The following is a 17,695-nucleotide window of genomic DNA, read 5'->3' as shown; positions in this document are numbered from 1 at the left end:
GCAAACAAGGCAGAGCCAGGCTCGAATCCAGACAGCCTGACTCCAGGGCTTTGAACCACTACATTATATTAGAAAATAAATAAGAACCTTGGAAGGGGAATAGAGGCAGGAGAGAAGGGTAGGAAAAGATAGCTCATTCGCCCTTTGGACATGCTAAGAAACAATTATCAAAGAATAGTGTTTGCATTTTATAACACAAGCTCCAAACTATGATAAAAAACATTGTGAATGTAATTTTTTTTGACTAGTCACTTAATAATCCTCTCTTATTCCTCACTTTTTGGGGATAAAAACACTTGTGGTATTTCTGTTATGGCGGAACCCCTTAAAATGGGATTTTTCTGACCAATGAAAACCTCCTGAAATCCATGACTTTAAAGATTTACTGAAGGATCACAAGAAGTAACAAAGCAAAATAGAATGTCAATGCACCATGCTGACTGCAGACTGCTTGTGGTTGGGGTGACTATACCTTGTTTATTTTTGCATATTCAGCATCCAGCTTAGCAGGTGACCTAGATGAGGTGCTTAGTAAGGTCTGGTGTATTCCCCACTGAGTCTGGAACACAGCAGAGCTTGAGCCACAGAGCATGGACTCCATAAATATTGGTTGAATGGATAGATTCATTTCTGAACATTGACTGCATAAACTGTATAGTATAGAATCCCCCCCAAAAAGAAAAAAACCAAACCTGTTGCCATCAAGTCGTTTCCAACTCATAGCAATCCTACAGATCCTATAGATAGACTCAAAATAAATAGGACAAATTATGGGTTCTCACTTCAACTACGTGCTGCAACAACATTGTATAGATGCACACCTCCTTTGTATCAATAGGTTAAAGAAGCACAAAAGTAAGAAAGCCAGTTACAAAACACTTCACAGCAAAGAAGAGAAATAGAAGAAGTGGAAACACACAGAGTTGATGAAAATTCCTAGGAAAAGTAATTTCAAAGATTCAATATAGAAATGATCCCAGGATATTGTGGTTTTATTTTCATCAATTGTTTTCCTTTGAGAGGAAAAGCTGGTTCTTCTAACTTCTGTAAGTGTGCCCCACGCCAAAAAAAAAAAAAAAACAGTGTTTGTGTGTATGGCTATGTGACTGGCAGAGAGCAAAGAAGGAAATGTGATGAATTTTGACAGAAAATAATAAAAATCACTTCTTTATTTATTCTTCAGTACCTTCTCTGGAAAAGGGCATACATACGAAAAATGGCACAAAATGACAAATATAATGACATTGTAATTTCAAAGAGTACAAAATGTTAAAAACTTGATCACCATTGTAAAATAGCCTCATAATTAAATTTGTATTGAAAATGTCATCACTTTTTTGTCCATATATTTCATATTTCTAGATATTAAATATATGAAATCGATTTTTAGAGTACTTAGAAAATAATTTCACAGATATATTTATTTCATCTCAGAGGCACAATCATGGTATTTTGCTTTTACGTTGTACCAAGTATTTCATCATATACGCTAATTTCAAATATTGTTAAACTAGAAGCATTAAATGATTTTTATGTTCAGTTGTTAGATGTCCAAATATGGTCGGATTAAAGTGAACAGTTTCGGCCTTCAGCTATCTGTTTTTAAATTTTCAGTCATCTTGTTTTTTTTTTTCTTTTTCCGGGCTGCAAAAGTGTCTTACCAAATAAACTGACAAAACATCTCAGCAACCAACATAAATGTGCAATTTTAATGCCTTCTAATCACACAAATCAATATGAGATATTTGTACTTGTGCATGACCTTCTTCAAATTATTCCCCCATTTTGGCTGAAGCAGAAAGAATGTGGGCTATTTGATTAAAAAAAAAAAAAAAAAAACAGAAAACCCTAAGTGTGTGAAATAAGAGCCCTCGCCTCTTCTTCCAGACTCCTCTTGACAGAAAGATGATAGAAGCTTCACATCGCTGGGAGAGTAAATGCAAACTGACAAGAGATGAGCCTTTAGATGTTGAATATAATCTTGAATTGTGCTTGAAGTGTCTTATTATCTTGTCTTTTTATGTCTGAAGGGGTGGCTCATTGTTAGAAAAAGGAAAACCCTCACGCATCTTCGCCATCTTTAAAAAATTGTTTGGCCTTTAACAACTGCTTTTCCAACGAATGTCCATTTCTCCTGACAATAAATATGGCAGGTCGTCTGCAAGTGACAAACAATTTACTTTACATATCACGCTTTGATGGGTATTGAGAGCTCATGTGAAAGCGTATTTCTTAAAAACTGGGAGAAATTAGCAGTATTACAAATGTTTAAGAAGACTGAGGTCCCCGTGCATACGCTGATGTGAAGTTCCTCATCACAGTAATTTCTTGCTGTCTCTGGTTTTCTACCTCTCTGATCCCTGATTCAAAATTCACGGTCTTTATTTATCATTGACTAAAAATAGCCAAGGAAAATGAGAGAGCAACAACCGATTCTGACAGATCCCATGAAGAAAATGCACTGATACAGGTTTCCAATGCACATTGCAATATTCAGGGCAATAGATAAACGAAACTGTGTTTTTAAGTAGGAGGTCAAAATCAACATTGGGCTTGCCGCATTTGGTCTCTTATCCCCGATCCTTCAGCTCTTTTAAACATCTACTGTCATTTTGGGTACCCCGACGCTTCATATCTAACCATTTGTTTTTTTGTGTTTTTAACTTAAAAGTTTAATGATGTCCCCGATCGATAGAATTCCTTGGCAGCTAAATCACAGTTATGCTAGTTTTCTGCCACCCAGCCAGATTCTATGAAAGCTTTCAAGATCTTTTCTTAGACCTCCGTCACTCTAAGAATCCATAAGAATTCTCAAAAGGACCATAAACTGTTACAGGGTTCAGGTTATTGTATCATTATAAAAACATATTGATACATTACAGATGACAAGATGGGTAGCTCCCATTTCAGGCTAGTAGAACCATCTCCATGTCATCCACAATCCCCCATCTGATCAGCCCTTTTTCTTGAAGCAGACAGCTGTTGGCATTAATCCCTTTTAAAGCATGATGCATAATTTTTAACACCTTTCTGATAGTCTACAGATCCTAATTGGCTTGTTAGGAAATTGCTATAAATATGGAATATAATGCAAGAAGTAAAGACTCCAAACTAAAGCAAAGAAATACACCAGGGTATGTGAAAATTTGAATCATTTCTTCGGTAACTCTGAAGAATAATGTCTGCCTTTCTCTTAGGAATCAGAGTAAGATGTGCCATTCAACTCTGAAAACAGTGATGTACAAGTTTCTTCTCAAAAGTTTGTGGGAAGTTTCCTTGCATAATCAAAATGATCCCCGTTCTGAATATCTACCCATTCCTAGATAACAGGGCTCTATATGGATATAATTAAACAACAACAAAAATACTAACTTTATTCAATACTTCTTTCATGCTTCTCCTTCTGCAAACATGCTTCCCTTTAACCCATGTCTATTTTGCAATATTATGCTCAGTGGATACATTTAAGGAAAAAAATGCCAGGTTTGATAAGGTACATATCTATACATTTCTAAATACAGGATGATATGTTTTTCCACTGGATTTTTTATCCTCTTTTACCCTTGGTTGATTTTGGCAAAACTTCACTCTGCAATAATAACTTTTCATGCTTTTTAAACAGCTCCAAATGTTTGCATTTTTAAATCAAATTAATCCCTTATCCTCTCTCTACTTGGACAGTGGTGATTCTCTTCAGCAATAAGGAACCCCGAACCATTAACTTATAAAAAGGGATCTTGCCAAGCTGATATTAAAAGACAAATTACCACATATGTGGCCATCAAAAACTGCAAAAGAAGATTAATTACATCATACTATTTTAACAGCAAACATTTAAAATGTGATTTCTTTCTTTTGTGCCACCCACCCACCTTACCCTGACATGTGTAACATATACATGTATATTTACACACATGGAATCTTTGCAGAAATGTGCAAGAAATTGTCTATACTATTGAACAAATACCTTTTACTTAAAAAGAAGAAAAAGGATAAATGTTTATTGTAATAGATGTATAGTCCATAAATAGACAAAACACTTAGGTTCCCAATATATAGGTTCCAAGTGTCTTTCCTAGCTTCGGTGAGTTTTGTATTCTTTTAAAAATATATATTCTTTATGAGTAAAATTGCACAGAACCTCTGAATCACTTTACGGAATTTAGCTGCACAAATGCTAAGGAACCCGGTTGTTTCCTCTGTCCATGAACAGTTGCACGGAAGAGGACACTGGAACTTGGATTAGAGCCCAAGTACGTTTGAAGCAATATTAGAATTAGTTGCTTTTTATGGGTAAACTATTCATTTTGATACGTTTATCTGGAAACCACTTTTAAAATATACATAGGTACCAGAGAAGTATATTTAAATGACATATGGATAGGATGAACTAAAAAAAAATGCTGATTTTTACAAATGAGGCTTTATTAATTTTATGATAAAGAAAATACATGTGTACTACAAATTTAGTAAAGCCATTTGAAACATCGTAAGAACGTAGGAGAAAATATGGAGAAAAACGCACCGTAAACACAAACGCTTCTCATGGAGAGCATTGCATTTATTCATTCTGCATGCAGAATGTCGAAGAAAGAAACTAAGGGGAAACAAAACTGAAGTATTGAAGTGATAAGAATATGGAAAACTGCATTTTTATTTCAAAGCACAGTGCCAGTGTTAACCTTTATATATGGGTTTCTTGCTTTCACAAACTTTTGTCACAGTTGGGGGTCTTTCCTCATTAATGGGATGAAGTTAAAGTAACACAAGACTTCTGGAAAGTATATCAATCTGGCAAACAGTAATTGTTCTATAGGAAAAGATGAAATACTAAGAAAACTGCTCATGACAAATAATATAACACAGGACAAACATATTTGTTAAATTGTTTCATATGGGCCGTTTTGGGTACATTATAAGTGTCCTAAAAAAAAAAAACTACTTTAATATACTACTTCTTTTTCAGGCTAACTTAACAGGTTTTATTTTGGTTATTAACTATAAACATTTTTCATATGGGAAAATTGAAGATTTTAACTAATTGAACATTTAAACTAATTTAAATACAGATTTCACTGCAGAATCTCATTTTTAAGTGGTTTTCATTACAGCAAACCTTCTTAAGCATTTAGTTTATGCATGATGATATTATTTATTTTCTCTAATTGTATTCTGATTATTTTTTTCTCTTATTTTTAAACAGTTTTGATAGTGATGCAGTCCTGCAATAAAAGTGACTTAACTGTATCAATTATGATGTTCCTGGGTCTAATACTTTAATTAAAAAGAAAGCATGTCCTTGTCACATTTTAAGACCTTAAAAGCACTTTTAAAATGGAAGAGTGTAAGAAAAGTTTGAGCATGGATTTTCTAATAAATTCTCAAATAAAACAAAGACATTCATATAATATACCAGGGTATAAAAAAAAAAAAAATAGCAACTAATTATTTTAAAAAAGAAGTCAGGAGCTATGCATCTTGATAAGATGCTTTTTGAAAATCATCTTTGAATACTCACAAAACACAGTTAATTTTCATTTATCTAAACATACCAACTTTCTTTAACCAAGAGATTCAACGTTATTCTTTCTGATCTCTGACTTCGCACTAAAAACGTTTAGTCCATTTCTGAGAGCTCAAAATCATATTACAACATAGAGGAAGGGATGTCAACAAACAAGCCTGCCCTTGTTTCATATTTTTATAAAAACTGGTTTTGCGAATCAGAACATGGGAATTTACATTTAAAAGATGGAGTCAGGTCAACATCTTTACTAAAAAGGCATCATCAGAAGCTTCCACATTTCCAAAGCTCCAAACACCCTTTATGAATGAATTTTTTAATATCAGTGTTACTCAAAGACATTCCCAAAGAAAATTCCCAGTTTAGAACCTCCTTCAGGCTCCTAGCACAGTAAAGTATATATTCAATTTGTAAAATACTATGTTAAAAAATAAATTCTGCTCACTTAAAAATAAATTCTGCTCACTTACTGCTCTCTAAAAGAAACGAATTTTGAAATTTAAAAGGGTGAACACTTAAAAGACAGAAATGTCCTTAAGAAAAGAAAAGCTGAACAAAAAGACCAGCGAGATACAGAACCCAGGAAGACAACAAACAAGAAAATTCCAGAGCCATGTTGGATATTAAAGAGAAACCCATCTGCTGGAGAATGGCAACTGTTACTATGAGCTTTCTCTGCCTTTGGATATTTTTTAAAAATTTATTAACCTGACAGCAGGAAACTTTATACAGATTGCCCCCTGACAGGGGGCCAGTTTGGTATAAACACTTTGCTATCTTTTTCTTTAGTGTAAGAAAATCAAGAAACATGTTAAGTAGAGGCAGGTGCCTATCTGGGTAAATGTGACTGAGCCTCTGACGGTGTCTATGTTCCCATGGAAGGCCAGAATAATCAGGAGCAGCCCAACAGCAAATTGAACCCTCCACCCTTCCACCTTCACATCTACTTTCTTTTTAATGTGGGAATGTCTGATGTATTATTAATCCTCAAACGTAAACCAGCAAGGTCGTCAATCAAAAACAGTGCCAGTTCTCTCACAAATTATCTGTTTACTGTCTACTAACAAGAAAGGTCCACCTGAAACAGTCACCGAAGTCTCATTTTTTAAGTAGGACAAAATTATATTTGGCCAATTCTTGAAGAGAATACTGCCCTATCTATAATCAAGTCAGGTAGTTAAGAAAGAAGGCAAATTATTTAAGGGCTGAGATTTGAGAGCTTGACTCGTAGTTGTACACCATTTATTAATTATGATATCAGCTGGGCTGGGTGAACTGCAAAAACACTATGATGCCATGTAACCTTTAAGTCAGAAGCCCACAAAATATTTAAAAATACCGAAAGTGGTATCATTAAAGGGATGATGATACAGATTAATATAATTTCTAGACTTTGTCTTATTTCCAATTGTTTGTAGGGCCATTTAACAACAATAGCAAAACATGAGAATCACAACGGTCAAAATAAAAGAAAAAAATTTTAAGCCATATCCACACTTTGATTTGCTAGTGTGCTACCATACAGTATTCTGGGACACTGCAAAGTCAAGCTTCTGTCTTTAAACACAGGTCTTTAAACTGGGGTGCCATGCCTGAGCACCCCAGGTGTGGCAAAGAGATAAAAAAGGAAAGCAGCTAAGAAAGTCCTCACTGAATCTTATGCCACGTAGTGTACAGTGTCCTCACTTAGGAATGAGCACAGCTCGATGAGTGAATGCTGTGAAAAGTTTGAACGTTACTGCCGTCCTGCATGGATTTATTTTTTATTTCAAAGCTTACATATTAATGCTATTAAAAATGGATTTATTTACCAATGCTGCAGTCCTCTGGTTTTCTGGGGGGAAAAAAATTAAGCTGAATTTGTCTGAACACACACACAGTCACTCCTGGATATTTTTTAAAAAGAAATATCTCAGTGCATTGGATTTTCTTAAATGCAAGAAATGTCTGTAATGTGCATTTTTTTCCCTCCGTAGTCAGCAGCACAACAGGGCTTGTCTGACTATTAAACCATAATTGATTTGTGACAAATACCTTATCACACATCCTATTTGCTTATGCAAATACAGGTTTCTACTGATTTCTTTTTAAAGAACTGTTTTTGCATGGAATCTATTACTCAAATTATTTTGTTGATTTAAAAATAGGGGGTGGATAGTCCCCTCGCAAAGCACACTTTAAAAACAGGGGTGGATAGTCCCCTGGAAAAGCACACTTTATTCTGTAAAAATGAATAGGAATTTCTAATTGATATAACAGAGAAATTTGGAAAAATATAAAAGTGTGATGCATATGTTAGGTAAAAATATTTCTCTCAGGAGTTTTATTCATCACCTCCTAGCTAATTCCACCTTGGACATCAGCCCTATGTTCTGATTACTGGCCCCGGCATATTTTATCAGGATACTGTAAATATCCACGGCACTGAAATCTTGCAAGAGACGTTTAAAGAAAGTAATAAAGACAGTGATACCATAATGAAGGCCTCCACTTTGCACAGGCTGGAAGCAGCTTCCCCACGATGCGCAGTTCCCACAATGCCCTGCCAATGACCTCGCCGCTGACCTGCAGAGACCACTGTCTCAAGGGGTGACACACAATTTAGTCCTTTATCCTTTTGTCATTGAAAACCTCTCCACTGCCATAAATTCTAATCAAGTCCAACCGGATGGCAATTTCTTAAAAAAAAAAAAAAAATCTTAGAATGCATGTTTTCTCTGAGAAAAATAACAGAAAGGCAAAGAAAAATACTCCAGATGGTACATTTCCTAGCAAGGAGGAACACTGTCCCAACTTTCAACCCTTTTCCTATAGTTCACAGATAAATGACAGTGCAAATATCTACTTTTCCAAGTATCATTGCATGCAATTTCTTTTAGCCTAGAAAAACAGAAGATTGTAAGAGAAAGCTGATCACAAATTTTTATTTCAGGCACAATGTTTACAAATGTGTTTTTGTTTACATCTCACTTCCAGGCCCTAACCAAAAAAAACCACCCAAGTGCCTGCCGTGGAAACTCCAGGCCCTAGAGCCGTACAATGTTCAACCCCCGTACAATGTAGTACAACTAAGAAGCAAACCACAGAGACTAACAGCAGCCACCCATGGAAGTTGAGACTTAAAAAAAAAAAGCAATCATGCCATCTAACTTGGAACAATGAAAATTTTCCAGAAGCAAAACTGTTAATAAATCATCTTTCAAGTCTCAAATATATATATATACCCACTAACCAACCCACTGCCATCAAGTCGATTCCGACTCACAGTGACCCTATATGGGAGAAAATATTTAGGGTAAAATTTACAAGGTTTCATTTCTTCGGCTGAGTAAAAGAGACTGCATGGAAAAATTTTTAGTACAGATAATTTTCCAGGATATATATAACTTTTATCCTTTCTGCGGTCATTTTTCTTACCCAGTTGCTGATGCTACCATTTGGATTTCAGCATCCAGCTTGACTGAATGGGGACCACTGAATTCTTGATGGGCATAACTAAAAGCCAGTATCTAAAAGTGAAGTACCACATTGACACAAATGCTATAAATGTCACTAGAGAAACACAGCCACCTCTTCCCTTTGAGATGGCTTTTGCCAAAGACTGGTTTTAGAATGGTTTTGAGTATGTACAGCGCTAGCCATGTATTAAATGACTGGCCCTGCATAGCATCACTCATTTGATTACACAGCTGAAGCCCAGGGAGACACAGAGCCAGACTCAGATAATGCGCCCCCAGAAGCCAGCCTCTTCTCCATACTGTTTCCTATGGCTCAGAGCTTAGCATAATACAGTCACTAACCAAAACAGGAGATAGTTATCCCACAGGCTTTACGAGAATAAATAACACACCGCTTAATGATATCACAGAGCACCAACTAACCACGTGTTTCTCAATGAAATGTGGATTCTTGTCTCCTAAGTGTACTTTAGTTTCTCTGGCTGCTCAAGTTAAGCAAAACATTACCTCTGATGTAATTACTTTATAAAACACAAGGGCCCTTTTCTGAACTTTCTACTCAGGCTGGCAGATGGCTTCTAGCCTCTCCTTTTGGTGTTCTGAGCTGCTCAGAGCACTGAGAGACTCTGCACACTATGTTTCCCTTTAGATGCTGTTAAGTGCAGAGGTGCAATTTAAGGCGAGGCATAAAAGGCCAGTAGTTCCTGGAATTTCCTTTGTTTATCCATAGAAGGCATCGGCTTTAGCCTTCTTCCTGCAGTTTTGGGCTGAAGATGCCATACTGTGAAAGAAACAGACTTGTCCTCTGGACTGCTAATTTGGGCAAGACACAGACACAGGAATAAGGGTCAAGGAAATCCATTTATGCTGGAATCTCAGGTACGACAACAAATTTGAGTTCTTCCTATCTCCTGTGATTGGTTAATATCTCTCTGTGAAATGTAACATAACAAGACGCACATCATTTGCTTCACTGCGCCCTTTCATTCCAGAAGCAATTTTCATAATGTAACGGTATACGCAACACAAATGATGGTTTGAGACATATAATAGAAAAGCATAATTTAGAGAAAAACAATGGATCCTCTCAATTACTCAGGAAGAAAGCAATTCTTCCTTGTCAAGTAACGAGTACTATCAAAACTACATTTAAAAACAAAGAGCAAAGACTTGAACATATTCATGGCAAATAAAATAATACTTCATTTTATGGGTATAATCATTTTCACAAAATTATCACCCACTGAATATTGCCAACATTGCTAAAAATTTAGGAGAGAATTATTCTAGAAAGTTTTAGTCAGTTACACAAACTAGAATTCCTAAGGTTGAGCCCCAGTAATATTAACAAAGTGAGAGTATAATACACCCAAGAGCTAAGGAAGCCTGAAGGGGACATGTGAGCGCTCTCCTTCCAATGAGCTTTCTTTTCTCTGTCTTATATTGTCTCTAATTTTTTCTCCCTATGTTTTCAAAACTGTTCATCTACTGATTTCTTCTTTCCCTAATTGGGGACTGGGAAACATTCATTCTGTGCTTGAAAAGTAGTCTAGAGACCAACCACAATTAAACATACATGTAAGGAGCATAAGACACAGAACATAGGTGTTGCGGTATTCTCTCTCACAATCTCAGAAGTTGAACATTTCAGAATGAAGGTGGTGCCTTCTAAAACTTACCATAATTTCTAAACTATGATCCCTTCGTAAAGGGCACCCCATAAATATTCCACTTACAACATATTTTCAATAAACTTTTAGTTCAAATATCTTTGACCCTCTTGGATTTTCTGAAGTTTATTTCTTTACACATGCAAATCATAAGAGCTGACATGAGATCTGTAAAAACTGTCACCGTTTGAAAATCTAAATAAATGCAACAAAGCCAAATTAATTACCCCACTGTTCATTTAATTGGAAGAAAACAAATTGGGGCTATAAACCCAAGTCTGTAAAATGCAGTTACTTTTTAAAAAAATGTTATGCAAAGTTTAGGAACAAACTGTTTTTAGTCAAATAATTCATTATCTGTACCTATGTTGAATTCACAGTTGATTATTTTTTAAAAGACAACTTGCTTAGAACTCGTTTACTCAAAATTAGACAGTCTCTTACTTTCCTGTAATTTATAATTTTAGCTGACTTCTCTACTAACCTTCTAAAATGGGAATGCACGTTTTAGGTCATAAGTCTTCCCACATAGATGAGAACTTAGAAGACAATAAAATATTTCTTTAAGAATGAAAATGACTAAAACCTTAATGCCTAAGTTTGGAGAATTTATGTCAGAGGTGGAATTGCTGCTTCTCAAAGAAAGGGTAATATCACGGAGTTCCTTGAAATGGGAATCTGTCATACCTTTAAATGTACGCATCATTTTAACCATAGAAATTTTGAAAAAGAAAGTTTCTCTGCAGCCTCAATTGTTTGATGGAGCATTTAAAATTAGGAAAAAGCCCTTCTGTTGAAGCTGGCCTAGAGTTGTTAAACTATCCATGCAGTTTCCTCTCCAGAAGTTAAAAAATAAAACAATTTTTGTTATTTAACTGGATTAATGACATTCTTAAGAAAGTAGTCTCCGCAGTGATGTTGGTTTTCTTTGAAGTTTTCATACAAGACTTTTTAATCTGGGACCAACAAATTTTCTCTCTCTCTCTCTCTGTATATATAGATATATATATGTACATACACATACATACAAGTGTCTGTATAGATGAGATTTATGTGCATACACACACACACACACACACACACAAACACTGGAAAATAATTAAAAGCAAGTGTTTCAGGAGCAATTGTTCTGGAAACCTAACGTCGCTCTGCCCTAAGTGCTTCTCCAGCAGAGGCATCTATCAACATCCATCACTCAGGCACGCGCCTCAACAACTCGCTCCCCTTTCTGATTAGAGATCACAGTTGCTTGAGTTGGCTTACCGAGTGTCATCTGTTTGAATGACAGATGTCTTTGCTGAAGTGGCACTCTGCTTGTTCTGGTTTTGTTTATGAAACACGGATTCCTAAAAGGTCCTGGGCTGCTGCCACATTTCGTGCGACATTATAAACATATGTTAAAGGGGAAAGGGACAGGGACAGAGATGCAGGTCCTATTTCCTTTCCTCATCACCCTTTTAAAAGAAGAAATATTCTTTCTAATTGTGATTACCAAACGTTCTTTGAGCAATTCCCGTAGCCACCTTTGTTTACCTGGCATGGAGTGACTTGTATTGATATTTTCCAGTTCTCCTCTCCCATCTTTTGACTACAGATAATAACTCTTCACTCTCCTTCCCTTTAACAAAAGGCTGCAAAGCAACCCGAAACGGAGTCGATATTTATTCAATAAACGTTAACCAATTCTCACAATGGACCTGATTTCCTGATAACTATTACCATTTTCTTTTTTTCAAATACTGTCTAGCACGGGGACTCTAGCAAGATGGGAGAAGTCCAAAAATGGGCAGTGACTAAGTTCCCTGTTGGTAAAAGTTTGGAGGACATCCTCCCAGCCAGCTGGAATCAGCTTGGGTGGCTTAGCACCTCCAAGATGCGAAGCTCCTCTTTAGTCCTTACAAGAAAACTGAATGAACAACGAGGGAGGAAAAAAAAAGGGGGGGGGGGAGGTTGCTCTTCCGGACAACATGGTAGGACTGAAATGAAATACCTAGACAGACTTACCGAAGAGCTTGCTGGGAGTGTCCTCGCTGTCATTTGATTCCACAGGCGCAAGCAGGGGCTCATTCAGCTCGCTGTCTGAACTAGCAGCCTTGTCCTCACCTCTCAACTCCGCATTCATTTCACTCCGCACTGACAGCAAGGGCTTACTGACTTGTCCAGCTATCATTGGATCCTAGGATGGGGGAAAAGAGTGAAGGGGAGGAAAAAAAAAGTGGCAGCTTTAGTGTGCGTGTCCTCTCTCCCTCTCCCTCTCTCTCTCTTACACACACACACACACACACACTCCCTCTCTCCTCTCTCTCTTATCTCTGGCTGCTCCCGCTGTTATTGCTGGCTGCAGTCAAGTGAAGAGCTATTACAGATCCGATGAGTTTTCCATTACTCCCCACCCTATTAAAGCTCAACTAGCATGTGAGAGAGATTCAGGAGGCTTCGGAAAGAAAGGAAAAAAAAAAAAATCTTTGAAAGCAACCTACCCAACACAGCTTTAATTGTGGGATGTGCTTTTGTGGGAATGTTTTTACACCTTGTTCTGTCTTTAATGCAGTAAGAAAAAAGAAAGTGCCGGGCTGATACTCCAGCAACATACTAAAAAGGAACGAGCACCCTATGGAGGAATTACGGGCTATTTTGAGAAGTCTTCTCCCTGGGGGAGAAGCAATTAAACCCTATCCCAAGAGCAGAGAAAAGAGATAGGGAGAAAAGACTCCTTCCTCAAAATGCTTTCAATGGAATAAAAGATATTTCTTATGTAAATTCTATAAGCACACTTAGAAGTTGACTTCACCGGTCCTGACTGAGAACCAAAATGACCACAAATCAAATGAACATCTTAAAGCAAGCAATACATAAGAAAATGTACAAAATTTCTTCAAATTTTTTTAAGGAAATGTGAGAATACTTACAAACTGTGTTCAATAATTCGGATACCTAGAGAGCATCGTACGCCCAGAGCATTAAAGAAAAAGAAAACAAAAAACACCTCCAAAAAAAAAAAGGCAAACTTTTCCCCCCAAGAATTTAAATCTGATTTTTCTTCAGCTCATCTGGAGGGCTTTATAGGGTCAGAAATATTTCCCAAGCCTAGTCTTTTTATTCCATTTGCAAACTACGATGCATAATACTGTTTCGGTACAAATACCGGATGCAGAAAGAAAAGAAAAGCAAGAAGTGCCCTTTTTGTGTTATCTGGGAGCTATTTATTGCCAAGTTCATGCCTAAATGGTTCCTGGGCAGGAAACAGGTGACCATCACAGGAGCAGGTGGGGCGGCACGTTCCCTGTCCCGTCATTACATTGGTTGCGGTATGGCCATGGTTATTTTTTTTTTTTAATGTATTCATGATTCATGCCTGAAAAGTGAATTTGATATGACACATGATAATCTATGAAAATGTTAATCAATACAAATAGTTTAAGCTGCCATCAAATGCACTACTTTAGTCAATACTCATACCACTGAAAACAATGTCACTGTCACCAGGGCTTAATTTGCACAGCACTTAAATATTGGACTCTCTGCATCAATGCGCTTCTTCTTCAAATACTGTAGGTAAACACATTTTCTCCCTATTTAAGGCTGAAGCACTCAGCACGCATTTAGCTGAGCTGAATCCTCCCTTTTGAATACCTTGATAGGTCCACTGGAGGGCAAAATTAATACTTAATTGAATCTCACAGTCATCAAAATAATCAATACTTTTTTATTATTTATTCTTTACAGTCTGTTGACTGTTTCAAACCTCTGAGGGAATGGTGGAAAGGATTCATGGCTTTGAAACACTGTCATTTAACAAGGTAATTTTCAGTGGGGCATTAGGGGTTGTGAAACATATAATAAAACAAAAATGGTGGCTTATAATAGGAAGAAAGAGAAGAATTATATTTCTGCCATCTAACAAAACAGGATAAATAAAAAAGCAAGTTCAGAGAGAGAGTGAGAAAGGAGGGGGATGAGGGAGAGAGAAAGACTGGCTTTTGAAGGGTTTTATCATATCAAGAGCAGAGCCGAGCTTTCATAATGCTGACATTTCTCATCCTGACAATCCTAAACAAGTGGAAAGGATGAGATCGCAGATATCATCTTTCATCACGTTCCCCAGCTTAAGAACCAACATGACAGCTCCTCTCCCCTTTACACTGTTAATTACTAAATAAAATACTACTCTCTGTCAGCATTAGATTATTGCAGATAGCAACCACAAACATTGCTCCATTGTCTTTCCCCCTCTGAAATGGTGATACCTTCCTTGAACTCTTTAGAAAATAAATTAGGCTTGTCTCTCCATATTGTAAATATTTGAAATATAATCAATCTAATCGATGTGATCAATTTACATTATTGTCAGCCTAAACTTGCTGGTGATCGATTAGCATTGCATGGACTGGGTCTATCTGCTGAGATTTGGAGCGCTTGAAGTTTGGGGGAGGGCACAAAATTCTCAAATTTCCCCCAAATTTCTTTTCCTATATAGCTAAGAAAGGATGCCTGTTTCGATTGTTCTGATTCAGTTAGTCAACTGGGGTAGGGTAAAAGGCAGGGAACATTTTGCTTTCTCTCAGGCCATTTATAAGTGTACTTATCGTGGGAAGTAAAGAGCCGAGGTTTCAATTCTAGTGCATTCTTTTTATTTCATAAAAGATTGAGTAGTCACCCTCTCTAATCTAAAGGAAGGGGTGTGACTTGTGCCTCTGAAACACCCAGTTTCTGTAACTGTACTACTCATTTGAGCATTTTTTTTTTAAAGGTAAGGTTAACGGTAAAATTAGTGTTTAGAATGGCATTCACTCTTTTTATGATAAGCCAAACATGAGTATTTATATATCAGTGAATATCTGGGTGGACTGAAAAAAGAATACTCTCTCTGGCTTTATTTGTGAAGGGTCAAACAGAATCCCGAATCTCGTGAAGGAGCTGAAATGCAGCTGCTAAGTTCAAGTGCACTTAAATCTTTAAGATGTTCAGTCTGGCTGATGTGTGCAAAGCTTGTACTGGCAGATGGCATATATTCACTGACCATTAAGCTCTTCTTCTTTAAATTCCTTTTATGTACCTCATACACGGTTGCCAACCAATATCTCTCAGTGACTTAAGCTTGGAAAACTCAGGAGTTTGTCATTCAAGCACTCATTTGATTTTTCATCTTAAAAAACACTTTACATTTTCCATGATGCAGCTGTAGCCCACATATATATGTGCATGACATGGTTAAACAGCAAACCCCCAGTGAGGCAGAGAGCAGACAGCTTTTAATCACAGCTGCAGCCACTGGGGGGTCCATTTGAAAATGTGTCATGAGCAGTAACCACCAAGTACAATCTTATAAGTGATGGGGGGAGTGCTTCTTTCAAGTAGTACTTGGCTTGGGAGCCTTTTTCTCCCTGGCAAAAGCTATGGCAGCCTATAAAATCCTTTCTGCCACAGAGTGAAGAAAAAACTTTCCAACATGCACCTATGTAGGTGCTTTGCAGAAATATAAGAGAGCTACCATTTCAACATGTACAAGGATCTGTACGGCAGCAAATGGGAACAGAAATAGCTAGTGCAAGTGAAAAATAAAAGAGTCGATAAAGACTTCTTATCTGAACATCTGAAATTTTTACTACTACAGACGAAGAAGTTGAGGCTTCTCTGTAATTTGTCTATCAGCCCCAATAGAAGACAATGACTGGTCCAACATGGAACAGTGTTGAGTGTGTGCAAGAATAGGGCAGAGCATGTGCCAATACAGGACACTCATGAGGGTCATCAGCAACCCAAAAAACAGACAGTAAAAAAAGATAGTTCAGATGGAAGCAGGAGGGGATTTTCCATTAGCTAAATCTCAACAAAAATTTTCACAATGCCCTACGAGGAAAGAGCTTCGATTAACATCGAACCACACAGTAATTATTTATATCTCCTTCAGGCATTGTTGAAGAATTAAAATAGGTCCCATTTATGGGATGCTTTCCACCAGGCAGGCACTTCGGATATATCTGTTGTTAACCAACCTATGAAAGGTATTAGTCCATTTTACAGTTAAAGGAGTGAGGCTCAGAAAGGCTAAGTGGCTTGCTCCAAGCCATGCAGCTACTAAGGGGTGAAGTTGTGTTATATACCCTAGTAGATACATCTCCAGAGATCAGCACCTTTCTATACTGCATAACAAGCACTGGATGAGAAAACTGAGGCTCAGAAACTTAGTGACCTTTAGGAATTGAATTGTGTCCCCCCAAAATTCGTGTCAACTTGGCTAGGCCGTGACTCCCAGTATTGTGTGTTTGTCCTCCATTTTGTGATCTGATGTGATTATCCTAGGTGTCGTAAATCCTAACCTCTATGATGTTAGTGAGGCAGGATTAGAACAGTTATGTTGATGAGGCAGGACCCAATCTACAGAATTAGGTTGTATCTTGAGTCAATCTCTCTTGAGAAATAAAAGCGAGAAGCGAGCAGAGAGGACAGGGACCTACAACCACCAAGAAAGGAGGGCCTACTACACAAATTGTTGGGGGACACAATTCAATTCATAAGAGCCACTAAGTTCCTGAACCTCAGTTTTCTCATCCAATGCTTGTTACGCAGCATAAAAGATACTGCTCTCTGGAGATATATCTACTAGGGTACATAACACAACTTCACCCCTTAGTAGCTGTGTGGTTATGGAGCAAGTCACTTAGCCTCTCTGAGCCTTAGTCCTTTATCTGTAAAATGGGCTGATACCTTTCGTAGGTTAGTGGAGCACATTTTTTGGACCCAAGGCCCTTGGGCTGAGAAGCTCCTAAACCAGGGAAATATTGATGACAAGGACCTTCCCCCAGAGCTGGCAGAAAGAGAAAGCCTTCCCCTGGAGCTGGCACCCTGAATTTGGATTCTAGCCTCCTAAACTGTGAGAGAATAAATTTCTCTTTGTTAAAGCCACGCACTTGTTGTATTTCTGATATAGCAGCCCTAGGTAATAACTAAGAGTAACTAATGGAGTATCCCAGAATTTGAATTTTACCACAGAGCCAGTGTGACAGTGAAGGGTGTTAAGCCCTGAATAACAGGTTCTCAGG

At 37.3% G+C, this 17,695-nt stretch overlaps 1 protein-coding gene across 8 annotated transcripts in view; it reads right to left on the bottom strand.

Annotated features, from left to right (window-relative positions):
• Positions 1-17,695, bottom strand: part of POU6F2 (POU class 6 homeobox 2) — a 586,518-nt gene that overhangs the window by 431,446 nt on the left and 137,377 nt on the right. For all 8 annotated transcript variants that reach the window (XM_049893986.1, XM_049893978.1, XM_049893984.1 and 5 more), the window contains one exon: positions 12,657-12,828. In XM_049893986.1, the coding sequence (XP_049749943.1) occupies positions 12,657-12,828 (172 nt within the window). The remainder of the gene's footprint in view (positions 1-12,656; positions 12,829-17,695) is intronic.

The sequence above is a fragment of the Elephas maximus genome, chromosome 8 (genome assembly GCF_024166365.1).
Source record: "Elephas maximus indicus isolate mEleMax1 chromosome 8, mEleMax1 primary haplotype, whole genome shotgun sequence".
Classification (NCBI taxonomy): domain Eukaryota; kingdom Metazoa; phylum Chordata; class Mammalia; order Proboscidea; family Elephantidae; genus Elephas; species Elephas maximus.
Note: the sequence above shows the minus strand (reverse complement) of the source record. Positions and strands in the feature narration are given on the sequence as shown.